Here is an 18,325-nt window from a genome sequence, read left to right on the forward strand (position 1 = left end):
TTTACAGAATTAAGTTTAAGTAAAGTGAATATATTCCAAGATGCTGTGTCATGTCTCTTGTTGGAATTTGAAAAATTCAAAGTTAAAATATGAATAGCATGTATAAATCCAAACATGGATATTTTGAAAATAGTAGCAGAAATTAATGAGTTAAATAGCTCATAGACATGTACAGAGTAAACCAGACTTAGTCTTGGTTTTCAGGAAGAATAGAAGTTGTTTACATTAAGACCTGTCAGTAGTCTGGTCTCAATCTTTTTACCTATATTGTCTTTTTATTACAAGTCATCGCCCTAGGTATTCTCCTCAAATAAGTAAATGTGGGTCTTGGGGCAGGTGTTGAAATTTCATTTCCATTCTCAGCACCTTTAACTCTGCTCTAAACACTATGAGATATATATGTTAGATATATTATTGGAAAACAAAATCTGTCTTCTCGTCACTCTTGATTTAGATTGCATCTTTCTTCAGCAACAATGTGGACTGCTTCATTGCATCTCTGAGCTACGGGCCCAAGGCAGCGAGTGGCTTCATTAGTCCTCTTTCAGCTGAATGCATGCTGCAGTACAAGAGAAAAGCTGCGGCCTACATGAAGGCTCTGAGAAAGGTTTGTGAGCTGCTGTTGAATTTGCATCAGAGGAAAAATCAGGAATCATTCTAGAGAATGGCAAGAGTCTGCACAGTTTATGTTGTTTAGATTTTACACAAGTGGGGGCACAGGTGGTTGGTGGGTACTGGGGGAGGTCTTTGGGAAGGAGAAGGTGACAGAGACCCAAACTTCAATTAACATGTGATCTCTGCATAGCCCATGTTGGACACATGTCTCCAGGTGCCTGCTAGGAGTATCTAGAATGAGGCAGCCAGGCAGCTAGTAAGTATCCAACCTCAGAAATCTCAAAACTTATAGAGACATAAAAAAATGGAAGCACATTTATAATTGTTTCCTGAATATAAAAATACAGGGTCACTGCAAAAAAGAAATCAGAAGGCACCTGATGTGATGAACACTGCATGTTATATGGAGCTGATAAATTATTGAACACTACACCTGAAACTAATGATATACTATGTGTTGGCTAATTGAATTTAAATAACTTAAGAACATTGGGGAGGGTATGTGCTATGGTGAGTGCTGTGAAGTGTGTAAGCCTGACTATTCACAGACCTGTACCCCTGGGGCAAATAATACGTTATATGTTAATTTAAAAAAATTTTTTTTAAAAATAAATAACTTAAGAAAAAAAAGAAATCAGATGATACAGTAGTACATGAAGAAGAAAATTATAGTTGCATCAAATCCCACCACCCAGATGTAGCTACCATTAACTTTGTTAGAGTATCTCCATATCCAAAAAAATTTTAGTGCATGTGTGCAAACACACAGGAAACACACATGTATATGCTATAGAAAGCAAAGTGTATCTGAATATATACAGTTTTATTTATTTATTTATTTGAGTGGGAAGAGAGAGTGCATGAGCATGGGGGAGAGCCAGAGGGGGAGAGGGAAGGGGAGAAGCAGACTCCCTGCTGGGCAGGGAGCCCAACCCCAGGCTCAATCCCAGGACCCTGAAATCATGATCTGAGCCAGAGCCACACACTTAACCTACTAAGCCACATGGGTGCCCCATATACACTGTTTTAGAATCTGTTTTTTTCCTCATAGTGAATTGGATTTTTATATATTGTGATTTTATAAATTGTGATTTTTATATATTAAATAATATATGTCTATAACTATAAATTGTTATAGTATTTCATTCTGTAAATGTGTCATAATTTAATTAGCCAGTGCATTGCTTGTGGATATTTAGGTTGTTTTCTATTTTTCACCATTACATGTGGAGTTACAGTAGATATTCTTGCTCCTGCAACTTTGTGCATTTGGTTTTTACCTTTTTCCCTTGTTTTTTTAGTTACACATAATGCATAATAAACACATTCTTATATTATATTAGAACATTACAGATTAAGTACAGTCCCTAATTTTACTTTCTCTCCAGAGGTGACTGTAGTATTTAGTTTGGTGTATAACCTTCCAAAATCTTGGAGCATTTACATACATCTATATAAACTTAAAGACACTATACAATAAATAGAGTTTTCTTTCTTTTTTAAACCTAAATGCATGTTTCATTGTGCAATTGTGCAACTTGATTTTTTCATTTAAAATATTTTAGGGGTGCTTGGCTGGCTCAGCTGGAAGAGCATTCAATTCTAAATCACAGGGTCATGGGTTTGAGCATGAGTTTGAGTGTAGAGATTACTAAAAAAATAAACTTAAAAAAAATTAAGGGGCACCTTGGTGACTCAGTGGGTTAAGCCTCTGTCTTCAGCTCAGGTCATGATCTCAGAGTCGTGGGATGGAGCCCCGCCTGGGGCTCTCTGCTCAGCAGGGAGCCTGCTACCCTGCCCCTCTTCTGCCTGCCTCTCTGCCTACTTGTGATCTCTCTGTCGAATAAATAAATAAAATCTTTTTAAAAAATTAAAATGTTTTAGATATATAGAATTGGTAGATCACTATGTTGTACACCTGGAACTAATGTAAGATTGTTCATCAGTTATACTTTAAAAGAAATGAAAAAAAAGGAAAAAAAATATGTTTTAGAGATGTATATCATTACATATGGTGACTGCTATATTCCTTTTAAATACAGCAGAGAAGTCTATAATATGGTTGTTCTGTGGCTGATTTAGGTATTCCCTGTTGGTGGGCATTTAGGTTCATTCCAGTTTTTTACTGTTATGATAATACTGCAGTGGGTAACTTTGTAAATGCCTCGGGCATATGTATGGAATATTGAGTAGTAGAATGTTCTAGATCATGTGGTTTGCACATTTTGGATTTTAATATTTATTGCAAATTTCCCTTGAGAGTAGCTGTACTGTTTTATATTTCTAGCAATGTATAAGGCTACCTATCTCCCTATATTTGTCTACTTACTTATATCTTTAAGATTAATTTTCCAGGGGCCCCTGGGTGGCTCAGTGGGTTAAGCCACTGCCTTCCACTCAGGTCATGATCTCAGGGTCTTGGGATGGAGTCCCGCATGGGGCTCTCTGCTCAGCAGGGAGCCTGCTTCCCCTCTCTCTCTCTGCCTGCCTCTCTGTCTACTGTGATCTCTCTCTCTCAAATAAATAAATAAAATCTTTAAAAAAAAAAATAAAAAAAAGATTAATTTTCCAAAATGGAATTGCTTAGTCAAAGTCTGTGAATCTTTCAAATTTTGGCACATTTCTTCCAGACTATACTTAAGAAGGTTACCTATTTATAGTTTACCAGCAGTAGAAGTATAAATTTAAACCATGAATTTAATATTTATCCATCTCAGAGACAAGAGCTTTCTTACTGTTATTTTAATTTGCATTTCTTTGCTTATTGAAGTGGAACGTCCTTTCATAAAGTTATTGTTTGTATTCAATTCAGTTCTCTGTTCATTGTTGACCTATTTTTAGATAGGTGTTCCTAATTAGGGTTGAAAGAGTTCCCTATTATAGTAAGAATTTTATTTTATTTTTTATAGTTAAATTGTTAATCCTTTGTCTTTGTTGGAAATATTTTCCTCCCAGTTTGCTGTTGTATTTTTTTTTTTTTATTTGACAGACAGAGATCACAAGTAGTAGCAGAGAGGCAGGCAGAGAGAGAAGCTGGGGAAGCAGGCTCCCTGCTGAGCAGACAGCCTGACTCGGGACTCGATCCCAAGACCCTGAGATCATGACCTGAGCCGAAGGCAGCGGCTTAACCTACTGAGCCACCCAGGCGCCCCTGTTGTATTTCTTTTTAATAGAAGTTTTAATTTTTATATCAGTGAACCAGTCTTTTTCTTTATGGTGGTGATTCTCAGCTAGGGGTACTTTTCTTTCTTTCTTTCTTTCTTTTTTTTTTTTTTAAGATTTTATTTATTTATTTATTTGACAGAGAGAGAGACAGGGAGAGAGGGAACACAAGCAAGTGGAGTGGGAGAGGGAGAAGCAGGCTTCCCGCTGAGCAGGAAGCTCAATGCTATGTGGGGCTCCATTCCATGACTCTGGGATCCCGACCTGAGTCGCCCACCTGGGTGGCTCAGTTGGTTAAGCATCTGCCTTTGGCTCAGGTCATGATCCAGGAGTCTCAGGATCGAGTCCCACATCAGCTCCCTGCTCAGCGGGAAGCCTGCTTCTCCCTCTCCCTCTGCCCCTCCCCTGCTCAGGCTCCTGCATGTGCTTTCTCTCCAACAACTAAAACTAATCTTAAAAAAAAAAAAAAAGAGAGAGAAAAACAACTGAGTCGCCCAGGCGCCCCTAGGGGTGCTTTTCAGGATTACGGAAATGTTCACTTATATTTTCTTTCATTATTTTCATGGCCTAAATTTTTAAATTCAAATCTTTAATCTATCTTGGATTCATTCTGATATAAGTGTAAAACGGGGAATCTAAGTAGTTATTTTTCTAATTTATTGACTGGTTGTCCTTAAAGCGTTTATCCAGTCTGTCCTTTCTCCACTGACTTAGAAAAAATGCACCATTTATCACACAATGTATTTTTGTCTATGCTTTTGTCTGTTTCTAGATTTTTTATCATCTTTCTTTCTCTGTTTTGTTTGTTTTCCAAAGTTTTATTGGGGATTTAATTGGCATACAAAAACTGTATATTTGAAATATATAGTTTGATAGGTTTTGGCATATGTCTCCACCCTTGAAATCATGGTCAAGACAATTCCCCTTAGTAATCTTTACTACTGCCTCTCTGCCCCATCTCCTGACAGTCTGCTTTCCAAAAAAAAAAAAAAATTGAGATGTAAGTGACAATACAGTATTATATAATTTCAGGTGTACAACATAGTTATTCAACATTTATATACATTACAATGTGATCACCAAAATATGTCAGGCTACTGTTTGTCACCATACAATGTTGTTACTTACTATTTATATTCCTTACTGTGTGTTTGTATCCCTGTATCTTATTTATTTTATAACTGAAAGTTTGTACCTTTTAATCTCCTTTCCCCATTTTGCCCATCCTCCCCCACTGCCCTTCTACCTGGCAACCATCTGATTTTTCTCTATATCTCAGTCTGTTTCTGTTTTTTGTTTTTGTTTTTAATTTGTTTTGTTGTTTGGATTTCACATATGAGTGAAATCATATGGTATTCAGTACAAGTCCTTACGATGTTAGTGTAGATTATAACTGGAATGACAGGCCCCTCTTCTTTATTTTTCTTAAAAAAAGTTCCTTGTTGGGGCGCCTGGGTGGCTTAGTGGGTTAAAGCCTCTGCCTTTGGCTCAGGTCATGATCCTGAGGTCCTGGAATCGAGCCCTGCATCGGGCTCTCTGCTCAGTGGGGAGCCTGCTTTCCTTCCTCTCTCTCTGCCTACTTGTGATCTCTGTCAGATAAATAAAATCTTTAAAAAAAAAAAGTTCCTTGTCATATTAGTAAAGGAAATTATGTTGGCATATATCTGAATGGCATATATACTGAACCCCATTTAGCATTCTCATTTGTGTAGGTAGGATCAGGGAATAATACGATCTTTTGCTTGAATTCTTATGCTTTTTCCATAGCCCCTCTTGGAGTCTGTGCCTTATGAAGAAGCACTGGCCAACCGCCGGGTCCTACTTAGCTCTACAGAAAGTCGAGAAGGCCTTGCACAACAGGTATGGTGCCTGGCGAATCATGCTGCTTGTTGAAACAGGATAAATGTTGAATCCCCCGGAGAAGGCTTTCAGAACAATTTAAAAGGCTGTATAAGTAAATATGTAAAATTAATGGTTTAACACATGCTAAAAAGCACTATAAACATAATTCACTGGAGAACGTTTCTTGATACTCTAAATAAGTCATCTTGATTCAGTTGGTGGTGTAATTGCCACTAAAGTAAGACCAACACACTTGGGATACGGTGATTGTTTTTCTCTAGGCACTAGATTTAAATGTCGGGAATAATAAGGCAAAAAAAGGGGGAGGAGCTAGAGACTCAGTGAGTTATTTTTATTTCCTGCATGATCAGTAAGGAAAAATTTCCCATATTCAGTCAGTCGGTCAGTCGAATTTGGGGGCTAGGTGGCAGTGGGAGGGACTGACTTTTCCAGAAGTTGGTGCACACTGACACTGGTTTAGCTTTTGCCAGAGATTTATTCCCCTCAACAATAGGCTTGCTTTAAGTTTTGGAGGTATTTATCTTAAAAGAGAGTGCAAATAAAGTCACCTGAGACTTTATTTTATCTGTGCTGACACGCATCACTTGTCTTTTCGACATTAGTATGCCAGGATGTTGAAACTGGAAATTTAATTTAGAGACTAATTCCTGAAAAACAAAATTCCTGGGATAAACAATAAAATGGAGAATACTTTAAAAATTGATTTTCAGTTTTCTTCTTATTTTATGTAAGGAAAGTAAAGGCTCAAAGAAATTAGGCAGCTTTTACCCAGAATAGCTAGTAAGTGGGGAGAGCTATCTGTTTTTTTTCCCGTTCTGCAGGCTAGTCTGATAAGCTCTCTGGGATAAACAATAAAATGGAGAATACTTTAAAAATTGATTTTCAGTTTTCTTCTTATTTTATGTAAGGAAAGTAAAGGCTCAAAGAAATTAGGCAGCTTTTACCCAGAATAGCTAGTAAGTGGGGAGAGCTATCTGTTTTTTTTCCCGTTCTGCAGGCTAGTCTGATAAGCTCTCTGGGCGTCACTTCCTGCCTCTCTGCAGTGAGGATAATATCTGTCTTTCAGGGTCATGTAAGGATTAACTGAGCCAAAGGGAGGCAGTGTGATACAGTGAAAAGAATCAGAGTTATGAGCCAGACAGATGGAGTCCCAAATCCTTGCTCTGCCGTTTGCTAGCTTAGCAGGTGGTTCAGCTGCTGGGAGCTTTAGTTCTGCTCTGTGAGAAATGAGAATTGAAGGACTGTGAGGCTTCAGTAGAAGAATGGCAGGAAAGTACTGTGAACAGTGTCTGCTACATGGTAATTGCTCAACCATGATAGTTGGTAAAGCATTTGGAATTCACTGTAAGCTTGCTTTTATTTTCATGCTTTTATTTGTCCTGAGAATTAGTTTTTTAAACTTCTTGTTAAATGGAGTATAACATAGTTTAAAAAAGTAAACAAATAATTAATGTATAGTTGATCCTTGAACAATGTGGGGGTTAGAGGCATTGACATCCCATGCCCATGCAGTCAAAAATCCGTGTATAACTTCTTACTCTCCAAAAACTGAACTACTAATAGCCTACTGTTGACTAGAAGCCTTACTAAGGGCATAAACAGCTGATTAACACATGTTTTGTATATTATGTATATTATATACCACATTCTTAAAATAAAGTAAGCTAGAGAAAAGGTGTTATTAAGAAAATCATAAGGAAGGGGCTTCTGGGTGGCTCAGTCAGTTGAGCGGCTGCCTTCGGCTTGGGTCATGGTCCCAAGGTCCTGCGATTGAGCCCCGAATTGGGATCCCTGTTGCGGGGGTAGTGGGGGGAGTCTGCTTTTCCCTCTCCCTCTGCCTGCTGCTCTGCCTACTTGTGCTATCTGTCAAATAAATAAATAAAGTCTTAAAAAAAAAAAAAGAAAATCGTAAGGATGAGAATATAGATTAATAGTACTATATTACATATGTTGAAACAAATCTTTGTGTAAGTGGATCCATGTAATTCAAACCTGGGTTGTTCAAGGGTCAACTGTATAGCCCAATGAATTTTCGCTAGTTACTTATGTAACTAGCACGTAGATAAAATTTCTTAAAAAGAACATTTCTTTATGTAAGGTATACCTTTAAAAAAAATTGCCGGAAGCCTTCCTCATGCCCCTTTCCAGTTATTATTCTCCTTGCCCCCAAAGAGAACCATCATCCTATGTTATAATACAGTAGATTAGTGAAAGTTTCAATAAATGGACTTTACGTTAAATGAGGTTTTATAATATATATTCTTTCAGGTCTGGCTTCTTTAGTCCAGCATATCTGTAATGCTCATCATGTTATATATAATTGTAATCTGTCCATTTTCACTGTTGTTCAGTACTCTACTGTGTGAATAGGCATTATTCTTTTTTACAATCTAGGAGTATTTGGGTAGTTTCAGCTGTTTGGCTATCCTGGTGCTGCTGTGAGCATCCTTACACGTGTCTTCTGATAAATATGCACACTGTTCTATTGCAGATACACCTGGAAGTAGATTTGCTGGGGCAGAGGATAAGATGTTGTCAGCTTTAAAGATCCAGCCAAACAGTTTTTCAAAGTGTCTGTCCCAAATTCTAGTCCTCCCAGCATTAGATGGCAGTTCCAGCTGCTCCACAAACATGCCCACCTTTGTATTTTCTCTTTTTTTAATTGTAGTATGTGGGTGGTTTTAAATTGCTTTTTCTTGATAGTGATATTGAGTACCTTTTTAATGTTTTTAGTCTTGTTCAATGTCCAAGTCTTTTTTTTTTTTTTTTTCCTGTTTTTCTACTGGGTTGCCTATCTTTTTCTTACTAATTTGTAGAAGTTCTTTATATATTCTAGATACTAATCCTCTGTTAGATACATGCTTTGCAGATGCCTTCCATCTTATGGCTTTTCTCACCCTCTTAATATCTTCTGAAGAACAGAGATTTTTAATTTTACTCTCCACTCTCTCAGTTTCTGGTTGTGCTTTTTGTGTCTTGTGCAGTATTTCCTTTTCCTTGTTTAACAATCAGGCTTTTTTGTTTTTACTTCTGGGAGGTAGTTTTGGGTTGAAGTTTTGTGAAGCCTTTCTTGAGCCACTAAGTTTTATCTGCATCGTCCTCTAAGGTGCAGAACTCTATTGCTTTTCAAGGTTCAGCAGAGTTTGGAAAAGATCTCTAAACTGGAGCAGGAAAAAGAACACTGGATGTTGGAAGCACAGTTAGCCAAAATCAAGCTGGAGAAAGAAAACCAGCGGATTGCGGATAAGCTGAGGAGTACGAGCAGTGGGCAGGGGCTCGGGTTGGCCCAGGAAAATGCCACTGGGGTGAATGCGGCAGGCCGGGAAGAAGCCTCTGCCAAGGCTGTGCTGGAGCCTGCTCACAGCACCAGTCTGGTAAGTATCTTCTTCTTTTTTAATGCCATCCGGTAAGGGCTTAATGTAGTGTTTGATGTTAACCATCTAAATTATATGCCAGTGATGGGCCCCTCAGTGGTTTAGTTGGTGAAGCATCCAAATCTTGATTTTGACTCAGGCCATGATCTCAGGGTTGTGGGATCGAGCCTTACGTCAGGCTCTGTGCCTAGTGGGGAGCCTGCTTGAGATTCTTTCTCTCCTCTCTGTCTGTCCCTCACCACCTCCACCCCTTAAATAAATAAGTAAATGAATAAATAAATAAATAACATTCCATATAAAACAGGTATAATCTACATGTCCTAGGAAGAGCAAATGGTGAGCAGGATGCCTCCTTCAAAAAGCTATTGGCTTTTGCATGAGACTTGCCCATGGTGAGGACTGTATTCCTGGAAAAGGTCTAGCAAGTAAAACTTTAAGGTGATTCTGTTTTCCATAGAAATATTTGTAATATGGGGTTGTTTCTGACCAAGGTCTTGAATGTCTTCCTTTTCATAGAAATGGCCACAAATACCATTTTAAACCAATTACATAGTTCCTAGAAAGCTTTACAATGTATATATAAAATACATAAACCCATCAGGTTATCTTACAGCCTTTTCTTTCTTTCTTTCTCTTTCTTAAGATTTTATTTTTAATTTATTTGACAGAGAGAGAGAGAGCGCGAGCACGCGCACTAGCACACGAGCAGGGGGAGGAGAGGGAGAAGCAGACTCCCTGCTGAGCAAGGAGCCAATCTCAGGACCCTGGGATCATGACCTGAGCCTCGAAGGCAGACACTTAAACAACTGAGCCACCTAGGTGCCCCTCCAGTCTTATATTTCTTGCCTTATTTTTAACTGCAGTGATTTAGAAGGTGAAGAAACATCAATATTGGAGCTATTAATTACTTCAAGTAACTTCAAAGTTACTTTAAGAAAAGTTTTCTAATTGTAGTACTCTGCCTACAGTAAAAAAAAAAAATTAGAAAATCAAGGAAAGAAGAAATCAGAGGGGAAAAACCCCTCATAATCAGAAACATGCCTTATTAGGTACATTTATACAAGTCTTTCTTGAAGATCTTGGGGTGACCCATGGTACTTCTTGAAAGTCCTAAGGCTTTTGACAATACCACCCCCCACCCACGTTGTAGCTCACTGATGCAGTGAAAGGGCAAGTTATGGTCCTTTTCAGATTTACCTTGCATCCTATTCAGGGCACTCCTAATAATGAAACATACAAACCAGCTTTTATTTCAAGATGTATATGGACCCTATTGCATCTTAATAGTGTCAGAAACTCAGTTTACTAATAATTTTCCTGGATGTGGTACTGGTATTATGATTATTTAGGAGAATATCCTAATTTGGGGAGATAAATGCCAAAGTACTTAGGTTAGATATCCTAATACATGCAATTTACTTTCCAACTATTCAGGGAAAAAATATAGATATAGATGGATAAACCAAATATAGCAAAATGTTAGTTATTAAGTATTGGTGGTAGATATATTGATGTTTCTTAAACTTTTTCCTCAACTTTCTGTATATTTGAAACTTTTCTTAATAAAATATGGGGGAGGAATTAAAATTTTTAGAAAAGCAAAAATACGTAAACCAAACTTCTCAGGGTTTTGACTGGTGTAGACACTATGCTCACAGGATGATCCTATGGTGACCTCCTGATCCCAGGTCTCAGTCCCAGACACGGGTCCTGCACGTTGCCTCTGGCGAAGGCAAGCAGACTATCTAGAGGCACATTCAACACACAGCAGGATGTTGACATCTGTTCAGGTACCATTTGGGAAAGTGCAACCCCACCACCACTCATCTTTGGATTTCCCTTCAGAGACTGTCTCATTGTTCAAGTCAGACTTTTTTCCCTTTGGTTGGATTTTTTTCTTTCTACCCCCTCTCTTTCTGCTTCCTTGCATTGGTTTCTTCCCTCAGCTTTCACTTGTACTAGCAGTAGAGTTGCTGGTGGCCAGGAGTAAGTAACTGTTGGACCTGACTAGACCTGGAAGAGTGCTCATACAACAGTGATGACTGTAGTGATTGTGGGCCATCCATGGTGCTGTGGACTTTGAGTACATTAACTTAGGCAGTCCTCACACAGATCCTGTAAGATTGTAGGTACTATCATATCTCTATTTTGTAGATGAGACTGGGGGACAGAGAGGTAAAATAACTCACCTGAAGTCACACATCTGGTAAGTAATGGAACTAGGATGGAATCCAAGGTATCTGGGGCCATATCAGCCCCCCTCACCCTCACAGCCATGGCCTTGTGTTCCTGTTGGTGTCAGAAAACATATCAGCTGACATAAACTCATTTATTTACTGGTTGCCTTTCTTGAAATGCTGGGAGTTGGCAACATTGTATGTTTGAGTCCTTAATGTCAGTTGTTCAAAGTTGAGGACTGTATTTATTTGAACATCTTCAATGGCAAGCATGATTCTTAGGTATGTAAGTGAGAAGGATTTCCAAAGACATGGCGAACCTATAGTGTGGAGCAGTATTGGGCCATGAGTGTTGATGGTGTTATTTGTGTTTGATGAGTTTGGAAGTCACTGTTATCTTAACTAGTCTGTTCAATTAGCATGTGTGTACATGGCTTTGATTTTTCTTCTGTTTGCATCTCTTAAGGGTCTGTTTCCTCCCACCCACCTCATAAGGTGCTATCAGAGTAATTTTCCTGGAGTATATTACTGATTATGTACTCTCTTGTTTCTAGACTTCTGGTAGCTCCCTGTTATCTATAAAATATAATCCACTCACTTGTTTGGCATTCAAGGTCTGTGGATACCTTTTCCAGACTACCTTTCTTTCCCTGTCTTCTACATTTTCTTGTAGAAAATGCCACACTGAGCTCTTCATGATAACATTCTTTGCATTTTTGCTTCCCTGTCTTTGTTCAAGGTGTTTCTTTTGATACCTGTTCATCCAAAACCTGTATCACCTGTATACTCACGTGTTTTTGTCATCCAACTCCTCTTTCCTTCTCCTTGATTTTCTTGAATTCAGAATTCTACCCATGATTTCCAGTATAGTTGAGGTGCCATAGTTTCCATGAACCCCAGTTTTGGGTGTTGCCTATGATGGACAGGATTAGAGAACCAAGACACAATGAGCCTCCTTTCCTTTTTCACAGTTGGTCTTTGTTGCTTTCAATCTAAGAGAGCACAGGCATGGGTAGACATCTGTGGAGTGCTGTGGAGTCACAGAGGAGGCCACTGGAGGGCTCGGGGGAGAGGGGGTGGCACAAAAGAGGTAACATGAATGGGTTTCAAAAGTCAATAGGAGTTCAAGGCAAGAGAAGAGTATTTCAGGCCAGGAGACAGGTATCACCACATAACCCTCCTTCTATCCTGTATGAGGCAGATTCCTGCCAAAAACAGCCTGAGACCATTGAGATGAAAAAGTGATGGTGTTTTCTACCTTCTTGATATTGCTCCTTTTCAACCTTTCTTTTCGTTCTTATTTTTTATTTTATGCCCTTGTTTTCACCCACCCTTAGTGAATTTCACTGAATGAAGTATGTAGCTCTCTGTGTCTCTCCTTTCTCTCATTTTCCTTTTGGGTGTCAGGAACAAGTCTGTGCCCATTTTAAAATTAACTGACTAAAGAAGCTCATCTTACAGGCCCCCAGAAAATTAGTTTGGTTCCAGCATCTTGGGACTGAAAAGTTATATCAGATAGATACATTATTTCTAACCCTATGGCACTGCAATGGTTGAATGCATAGTATTTGTCATTAAAATATCTGATGGTATAATTTGAGCTTTCAGCCACCTGCCAGTTTATCATGATAAAATATGGCAGTAATCTCAAGAAAGGAAAAGCACAGAATAATACAAATTTCTTGTTCTTGCTGGAATTAAAAAGCATTAGTAGAATTTGAAATACATGTTTTATGTATAAAGAGAGTACATGCATACTGTAGATAATTAAACACTACAGAAGGTTAAAAGAAGAGAAAAGTTGACTTGCTGCTGAATACCCAAACAACTACCGTTAACATTTTTCCTACAAAATTTCACACATGGTTGATATTTTGGTATATAAAATTTCAAACCTTTTAGGGTAATGTGAATCCACAAACATTTATGCTATTATTAGAAATCTGTATAAACTTAGTGGTTGATTGTATAGTATTCTACATAAAATATACCTTAGTTTACCTATAAGTAGACATTGTTTATAGTTTTTACAGTTTTAAATAGCATCTGCTTGGATGCATAAGGTGCTTTCTGCATCTTAGGTGATGTCTTTGAGATGTATTCTCAAGGTTGGAACTTACTAGGTTATAAGGTTTTTCAAACTTACAAATGTTTTAGAGTTTCTTGACCTTTTAGTGCCACATTGTTTTCTAAAAAGGCTGTATTAGTTTACATTCCCATTAACATCATATGAGAAAATGTTGAAATTATGAACATTAAGTTTTCCTTCCATTTATATGATCCCATTCATTAGTGGGTCCATGTGCTGTAACACATTCTCAAACCGTAACCCAGGAGTCAGGGGATAAGGCGAGGAGGCAGAATATAGATGCGTGCTCAGAGTTCCTTTTGCCAAATGTAGTCATATTTGAATATATAAAATTAAATGATTGGCATGTTACCGTAAACAGTTTTTAACTAAAAGAGAAAGACTAATTGCTACTTCTGCTTCAGTGAGTAGAAAATTATGGTTCTTTAAAAAAAAAAATAAGTCTTATAAACGATCCTTTTTACAGCTAGGTGGGCATGACATTCATTAGCGTGTACTCACTTGATACACAGTTCAGTGTTCAGAGTAATAGTCTTGAGGAGATGATTTAGAATCTGTGAAAACTGTTCATCAGGTGTCCTCTATGAGTGTATCAGAATCCACTGAAACTGAGTTTCCGTGGTTCCTTAAGTTACTGTGCCCAAGCACATGCCTTTCCACTTTGGACAATAACCTGAAACCATTATTCATGACTATCTGTTATTGAAATCTTAGTCCACAAAAGCAATCTTTAAAAAACTTGGCAGAACCCTAACATGTCTGAAATTACATTTTCTTTTTCCTTAATTTAAATCTGAAATGAATACTTACTAATGTCAAAACATTACATCAAAAGTGTATTTCTTCTTTCTCCTTTTGAACTTTCAGCAGAGTATTATTTGTGTTTTCTCTTTGGAATGTTCAGTTGTTATGGTCACCATAAAACTGTCTTTACTCCTCCTTGGCTGCTGCTTTGGAAATAGGCATAGAAATGAGAAGATGAGTCAGAACTATTCTTCCTCTTTCTCTTCCCAGTCAGTTTGTTGGGTTTCAGTGAAAAGGACTACAGCATTTCAAAAGGAAATAGTGATCATTATCCATTACTGCCTCATGATGGAAATAGGGAACGCAGTTAGCTTTCTATAGGTACAGCCTCCTGGTAATAGAAGACCATACAGGACATCTTCTAGGTCTGCACTCCCAGTGCACTTAAAAACAGTGTGAACTGAGAAGAGAAAATATTACAAGTGTTGGAGCTATTGTGTTGGAAGTCAAAACAGTCTGTTCTAAAGCTTTTTTTCCTCTTATGTTCTAGATTGGGATTTTAACCAGGACATCTGACAATGAGGTAATGTGTGCTTGGCATCACGTTTGTTTGTAAATATTTGGCTGTGTGTTTGTTCACAAAATCCTTTAAAAGTCAGCTTTGTCAAATTGTGTTCTGACAGTTCTAGCAAATGTGGAGTCAGTGTTTTTCTCCTCCATCCATGGGTCCATGTTGCTTTTCTTGCTGGTTCTATTTTAACTGTCACCAACAAATTATAGCCTGTTTTTGTAATCGCCTCGTTGAATGACTTGGCTTGGCAGTTTGACAAGGTGTGGTGGGAGCCTGGCCATCAGCTTGGCTGGCATCCTGTGTGAGGCGTCAGGCCTCCCAGTGGGCAGGCTGGGGAGCAGGGCTTTTCAGGGCCTTGACCAACAGTGTGCTTGCGAGTTCTTTCCAGCCGTCAAGTGAGTGAATCCAGGTCAGATTTGGCTTTTGAGTTTGGAAATATTATAAAATTTTATAATATATAATATAATATAACTTAAAATGTAACTTTATAAATATACTCTCAAGGAACACTGAAGTTCTTCAGCATTCCACTCAATGTGGCAAGCTGATAAATATAGTTCCAGTAGATTGGTAAGTTATTTGATTTCCTTATTGCCCTTTAGTTTAGGTAATCTTGAAACTCTCTCTCTCTCTCTCTCTCTATATATATTTTTAAATTTTTACTTCTGTATATATTTTTAAACTAAACTCCATAGTGCACCATTGCTAGAGTAATAAACTAGAAGAAACATTGGTCTGGGACAAGGGCCGTCAACTGTTCATTATAGAAATAGTTTGATTGGTTAATGTGTTTAAGAATATTAGAGCTGTCTTAACATAATTTGGGGGAAGAAAAGAATGTTTGGCTTTTAGGGGTTCCAGTAAATGCTCCCTTTCCCCTGCCTTCTTCCACTGAGAGGAGGACATAGATGTCAGAAGGATGGAGATTTTGAAAGCCAGCTTTATGGCTCATCACAGTGGGATGGAGGGACATGGCCACAGAGGTAGTGGGCCTCCTAGTACTTCACTGTTGCTCTGTTCTTTTGAAGCCATAGCCTTGTTCTGATATGAGCAGGATGCTGAATAAAAGAAATTTGGAATATACATTTACCTGGTTTGTCTGAAGTTTCTTTGAGGGGTAGGGAAACTGACTTCCTATCAGATTTAACATGAAAATGTACAAATGTTGCCTTTTTTTTTCTTCTAGAGTGATGGTCGTCTTTTCTAGAAGTGCTTCATTTCACTGGCATTTGTTTATTTAGCTCTGTGTGCTCTGTTTAGGTTCCAGATGTGGAATCTCGTGAAGACTTAATTAAAAATCACTACATGGCCAGGATAGTGGAACTGACTTCTCAACTGCAGCTGGCTGACAGTAAGTCAGTGCACTTTTACGCTGAGGTGAGTGGAGAGTGGATTAGATTTGGTGGTTTTTCCCAATCTGGGCAGGAATTAGGGCACTGCCCAAGTCTCCTGCTGTTTACTGGAAGAGAGATGTCTGTGTCTGTGCATCCATGTGAATTTGGTTGGAATTCATATAGATTGGGCTATATCCAAACAAAAATCTTCATTTCAACAAATACAGGACTGATTTGTCCTTTCCAGGTTACTGAAAGATAGTTGAGACACTTCTAGGTCACCTTTCCTATGGTCACATCACAGATACTTGGAGCATTAGTATTAGTGATTATTTGTTTGAGAGAGTTATAGGCAGGTACACATTCACAGGTCAAGGAAAATTCATGCAGAGAAATTAAAAAGCAAAATACACCTTCTTCTTTTTTAAATACTCTTTAATTTCTAAGTGGTAGAAATGAGTTCCTATGAATGATGAAATAAAAAAATGTAATCTTTTAAAACCTTTGTTATGTAATTTTTTTTTTTTAAAGATTTTATTTATTTATTTGACAGAGAGAGATCACAAGGAGACAGAGAGGCAGGCAGAAAGAGGGGGGGAAGCAGGCTCCCCGCTGAGCAGAGAGCCTGATGTGGGGCTCAATCCCAGGACCTTGAGACCACAACCCAAGCTGAAGGCAGAGGCCTAATCCACTGAGCCACCCAGGCGCCCCAATCTTACTTTTTGTTATATTTTCTTCTTAACCAAATAATTCATTTTCTTAGGAGAATTAGAAAAACACTATGTAAGACACTCAATAAAATCATACACAGTTTGTTAATTACAAAGGAGAAAATGAAGGAGAAAGTACAGAATTCAGAGTATGAGACAAATGGTAAGACAGAATGGCTGTCGCTCAACATGTTAGAATACCCATAAGGTATCTGATTTAAAACTTTAAAAGATCAGTTACAGATGGCAGATGGAGAATTATATTGCCTTAAATTGTTATAGAAATTGAGAAAGAAAAGGCAGCACCCTTTATTGGGTCCAACTTGGTGATTTTCTCCTGCACTGCAGATGCAGAGAGGTTGATAGAGCCCAGTTGCTTGGAAGTGGAGAGGGGCCTTGCTACATTTTCCCTGAAATAAATGATGTGTCTAGCTCCATGTTGCTCACAAGCTGCCATTACCTACCTGTTTGGTAACAGCTGGTTGGGCTATAGAGAATGGGCAGCACAGCAAGCTGACTGACTTACAGTGGAGCCGCCATAGTGTGGAGCTCCCGAGCCCGGGAATTGTGTTCTTGTCTGGGTCCCTAACTGCCTTCTCAATTAGTGTCTCACACTTGATTGCCACCGCAGTGAAGACCCATATCTTGCAAAACTCTCTCCCTCTTTTTCAGGTGTGGTGCTGAGCACACTGTAGATGTTTGGCTAATAGATGGTGGTTGATTTGACTGGCAGAACTTTCCTTAAATTCTCTTATGAGGAATGAAATGAGTAGTTGGGGAATATCTGAGGCTCTTTTATTTCCAAGAGATTTGCTTATCTTGGTAAATGTGCTGCAAGAATTTCTACATTGTCCTAGTTTTTCCTTGTTTATAAACAGGAAGTGGTGACCCCTCCATGTGACTTTATGGGAACAGTTAGTCTGAGCGTCTGAATGTCGACACAGCATTCAGATGTGTCTCAGCAGGTCCTCCTTGTCAGTCGCATGCTTGGCCTTATCAGAAGTTTAGTGAACCTTTTAATGGCACATCGTCTTTGAACAATAGTGAGAAACAGAATTTTTCTTCTTTCTTCTTGATCAGGTCTGTCTCTGGAGAGCATAGCTTTGGTAGAACCCCAAAGAAAGCAGCTGGGATCTTTGCATTCCTGACCTCACTTTGTTCTCCCCTAGAGCCTAATCTGTAGCCTGGGGCTGTAAAGCTTTTATTGTTCTGTAACCCTGTCTCTAATAGAGGACTAAAACACAAGAAAAGTGCGTTAGGATTCATCTTGCATGGTCAGATGCCACTCACAACTTTTGAAATAACCAATTCTGTTCACATCCAATGTGAGGATAAATGAATTCTGGGTAAATGTATAAAAACTTCTTAAGGGGGGGCGCCTGAGTGGCTCAGTGGGTTAAAGCCTCTGCCTTTGGCTCAGGTCATGATCCCAGAGTCCTGGGATCGAGCCCCACATCGGGCTCTCTGCTCAGCAGGGAGCCTATTTCCTCCTCTCTCTCTCTGCCTGCCTCTCTGCCTACTTTTGATCTCTGTCTGTCAAATAAATAAATAAAAATCTTTAAAAAACAAACAAACAAACAAACAAAACAAAACAAAAACTTCTTAAGGGGCGCCTGGCTGGCTCAGTCAGTAGAATGTGCGACTCTTGATCTTGGGGTTGTGAGTTCAAGCCCCACGTTGGTTGTA

The 18,325-nt window shown here is 38.6% G+C and overlaps 1 protein-coding gene across 1 annotated transcript in view; it reads left to right on the plus strand.

Annotated features, from left to right (window-relative positions):
- The window catches only part of PPP1R21 (protein phosphatase 1 regulatory subunit 21), a 62,812-nt gene that overhangs the window by 40,010 nt on the left and 4,477 nt on the right, over positions 1-18,325 (plus strand). The window contains exons 15-19 of the mRNA XM_032352053.1: positions 455-607; positions 5,545-5,637; positions 8,772-9,014; positions 14,575-14,607; positions 15,856-15,972. Coding sequence (XP_032207944.1) covers positions 455-607; positions 5,545-5,637; positions 8,772-9,014; positions 14,575-14,607; positions 15,856-15,972 — 639 coding nt within the window. The remainder of the gene's footprint in view (positions 1-454; positions 608-5,544; positions 5,638-8,771; positions 9,015-14,574; positions 14,608-15,855; positions 15,973-18,325) is intronic.

The sequence above is a fragment of the Mustela erminea genome, chromosome 7 (assembly GCF_009829155.1).
Source record: "Mustela erminea isolate mMusErm1 chromosome 7, mMusErm1.Pri, whole genome shotgun sequence".
NCBI lineage: Eukaryota > Metazoa > Chordata > Mammalia > Carnivora > Mustelidae > Mustela > Mustela erminea.